Source organism: Exserohilum turcica, assembly GCF_000359705.1.
Source record: "Exserohilum turcica Et28A unplaced genomic scaffold SETTUscaffold_9, whole genome shotgun sequence".
Taxonomy (NCBI): domain Eukaryota; kingdom Fungi; phylum Ascomycota; class Dothideomycetes; order Pleosporales; family Pleosporaceae; genus Exserohilum; species Exserohilum turcicum.
The window spans coordinates 357999-361883 of record NW_007360310.1 but is presented as its reverse complement, the minus strand read 5'-3'; the positions used below and the strand labels follow the sequence as shown (position 1 = coordinate 361883).

At 48.2% G+C, this 3885-nt stretch overlaps 1 protein-coding gene across 1 annotated transcript; it reads left to right on the top strand.

Annotated features, from left to right (window-relative positions):
- Window positions 1–1973: 1973 nt before the first annotated feature.
- Window positions 1974–3080, top strand: SETTUDRAFT_174473 (uncharacterized protein). The gene is made up of 2 exons (XM_008033200.1): window positions 1974–2133; window positions 2189–3080. The coding sequence occupies exons 1-2, from the start codon at window positions 2097–2099 to the stop codon at window positions 2788–2790; spliced, it is 639 nt and encodes a 212-aa protein (XP_008031391.1). The 5' UTR covers window positions 1974–2096; the 3' UTR covers window positions 2791–3080.
- Window positions 3081–3885: the final 805 nt, after the last annotated feature.

Sequence of the window (3885 nt, the reverse complement as noted above, 5' to 3'; positions counted from 1 at the left end):
AAAGCCTAGTTCGTCGGCCCGTTATTTCTCTTTACTTACGCAGTCGAGCAGACATGGCCTCATTGCTGGCCTTTTTTTGTTCCGCACATGTCCGCGCGCACTCGCTCCGAGAAACGCGCAACTGCTGATGCCATGATGCACAGAGAGTCCGGGAATAAACTACTGTACTCAAGTAATTCAACAACAACTCAAATGACAAAGTGCTTGACATGTTGTTAACACCTATTAACCTGCACATTCCAATTCCAATTCCAATTCCAAAGTGTAAGACTGGTCTTCTAGAAAATAGCGCGGGGGGGGGGGGGTTGGTTCTTTACTTAGCATCTTCTCCCCCCCCCTCCGCAGCAAAGCAAACCTGTAACATACCAAGCACCAGGTTCCCCTCGTCCCGACGACACCGTTCCCGTTCCAAGTGCCCTCTTTTTTTTTCTCCCGCAGCGTACTAGCGCAGCACCAATCGCAGCTGTGCATTTCAACCTCGCGCCTGCCATCTGATGTAGCGTGGAAACATGGCGTGTGTTAGGCCTACTGCACTTGGCGCTGTGGTGTGTGTGTGTGTGTGTGTGTGTGTGTGAAGCCGAGTGCGAGAGACGACGCTGCATGGCGAATACATGTGTGCAGTGCAATACTGACTGTGACTAACTGTAACTGTAGTTGTGAAAGAATCCCAATATCAACGCTTATGTTGATTAAAAAAAAACTTTCGATCTATATGACACTTTGCTGGTCATGCATGCATGCATGCAAGTGGTAGGTAGGTATTGTAAGTAGCCCCCAAAGCGGAAAAAAATAGCCCACGGTTTTTTTTTTCTTTCTGTATTTCGCTTCGAGTAAGTAAGTAAAATAAAGTAAAATAAAGTAAAATAAAGTAAAATAAAGTAAAGTAAAGTAGACTTCAATCCAAGGAATTCCTACCCGCCAAACCCTTCATCCAACCAAGCAAAAGCACGCAAAAATAAACCATTCGGTGGCTGTGCAGTTGCAGTTGCAGTTGCTGTGCCATCTCTCCCTTTGGTATCTTCCCCCCGGCTCATCTCCACCCCCATAACCCATAAACCTACTAACTTACCATAGCCCACCTACACACAAGCGTATATACATATACATGTACCTCAGCCACACACACACACACAGACGCACTTCAGGGCTCAAACGCATAACGCATAATGTTCGCCCCAGTATATCTTGTCTGTCCATCCACTCGCGTACTTACCCTTCCCCCCTTTCCACTTTCCACGTCCGCTGTACCTACCCATCTACTTAGCTACTTGGTGCTAGTTTCTCACACACACACACCCATCTACGCAGCTGCATACGCAACCCCTCCTTGTTTCCGCTACCAACCCACCCTGTGCTCTTCCCCACCATGATTCGCAGCAATCGTGTCTGATGCCCGAAACAAGTGCATCAGCATCTTGTTTTGAAAAAGCAAGCATGACGGTGACGGTGACGGTGACGGGGGGCGCGCGCGCGCGTATCTAGATTGTTTCCAGTGCCCCTTGTCTACAGTATGCAATCGCATTGTACCCGTTCTTTTCCTTCTTTGGAGCCGTCTTTGCTGTTTTCGGATTGGGACCGAGGATACGTATGTGGGTGGAGGGGTTGGTTGTGGCGCAGCTTGGTGTGGCGCAGCTTGTTAAACTTGGGGCTTGGTTTGACTGACTTGGGGCTAACATGGGCATGGGCATGGGCATGGGCATGAGCATGGCGAGGCACATGGGTGGAGAATGCTGGCATCGCTACTGTTTGGGTTTCGAGTTGGGCGTCTATTTTTGAGGTTGCAAGATGGAGGATAGGAGATGTGTGTGTGTGTGTGTGTGTGTGTGTGTGTGTGGTGTGTGTATATATGAGATGGATCATGTCCTCAGGTTGGCCATTTAGATATTCCCAAGGCAATTTTTCTTTACTTATCCAAGCATCTACATCTTAAACTCTTTTTATTTTTTTTCAGTAATACAATTCTGCTATACGCAGGTCTTTCTCATCTTCCAGGCGAAGACTATCCCTTCTTCTTCTTCTTTTTCTCAACTTCTTATTCCCATTTTTTTTTCTTCTTTTCAAACATAAGTACCTCGAATCAAATCCAACATTGCAAAATGGCGCCCGTGCTTAAACTCTTCACTCTCTTGAACCGTATGCCCCCCTCTCTACTACATCCCACCACCCCTCCCATTCTAACGCTACAAAGTCTCCATGTACGCCGCAGCCCAAGGCAAGCAATTCATCACCGGCGCATGTACTTCGGACGCAGCCTGCGCCTCTGGCTGCTGCGCCTTCAAGACGGGAAAATGCGCTGCGCCGCTGGTGGCTCAGGAACGCGGTGAAGGGTGTGGGTTTGGAAATGCGCAGCCGAATAATAATGCGTCGGAGGCGCAGAGAGCGGCGAATGGGCTTGGAAATGGAAATGGAAATAATAATGCTGGGAAGAATGCTGGTGCTGGAAATGGTGCTGGAAATGGTCAAAACAACAACAGTGGCACCATGCAAGCCGCATCCTCGTCGGGATCAAACAGCAACAGTACTACACCCGCACCCGGCACCGGCACCGGCACCGGAAAAGGCGCCGGCACAGGCCAAGCAAAAGGCAAACAATTCATCACGGGCCCATGTACCTCAGACGCCGACTGCGCGTCATCATGCTGCGGCTTCAAAAGCGGGAAATGCGCGGGCCCCGTGGTAGCGCAGGAGCGCGATGGCGGATGTGGATTTGGGAATGCGGCGCCGAATGATAATGCGGCCAAGGCGTTGGTGGGGAGGAGTTTGGGGAGACGGGGACCCGTGCTGATGTGAGAGGGTTAGTTTGGGAGTAAGTAAGTACTTTTGTTTTGTTGGTTGGGGGGGTGGTGTAGGTCTGGTGTAAATCTGGTGTGGTCTGGTGTGGTCTGATCTGGTTGGTGCTAGAGGAGCATCTCTGCAGTAAGGCCTGGACATGTAAGATGTTTGTTGATTTTTCTTTTTTGAATTTTTCTTCTTCTTCTTCCTCTTCTTCTTCTTTTCATTCCTTGATGCATTCACATGGTACATACACAGTAGACACTACATACAGATAGTGGAGAGAAATTGTAGGATGATGTAACGACTACCTTGACATTCATATCCATATCCCCATCGCTATCCCTATCCATATCCACGGTTAATCATTCACAATGAACGTCGAGTGCAAAAACCCACCAAATATAGTATACCTACAATAGATAAGATAGACATGACAGACAGGATAGACGAGGTGAGTAAGGGCAAGACAAGACAAGACAAGACAAGACAAGGTGTATATACATACTCTCCATGCCCCCCCGAGTCTCATCAAGTCGAATACATGCAATTTACCCTACCCATGCCACTTTTTGAAAAACTCACGTTTCCCATGCCCTATTTATATCCATATCTATATCCATCTCCATGTGCATCTCTCCCCAACCAACCAAACCAAACCAAACCAAATCAACCAACCAATTTCAATCAAACCAAACCAAACCAAACCCAAGTAAATCAACTACAACAGAGTCGCATATGACATATGGCATATGGCATATGGCACAACACCAAATGAAAATGCCCCAAGTACCCCCAACTCCCAAACAACAAGCCAACGAGCCAACGGACACGGAAACAAGGCATATGACCCCCCCGGACATGGTGAAACGCCCCAGTGGTGCAGCATGCCCGACGACAATCCATGTTTGAAACAAGGTCATTTTTCTGCAGCACGTGTTTCTGCTTTGCCGAGTCATGGCCATGGTATTGTATCAAGTTAGTGGCTGATAGTAGGTGTACAAGTACGGAGGCGGGTAGAATGTAGTAGTAGTATGTAGTAGCTGTTAGTTAGTTAGTTAGTTAGTTAGTATGCATGTACGTATGGGCCGCAAACGGTGCTGCATGGGGGGG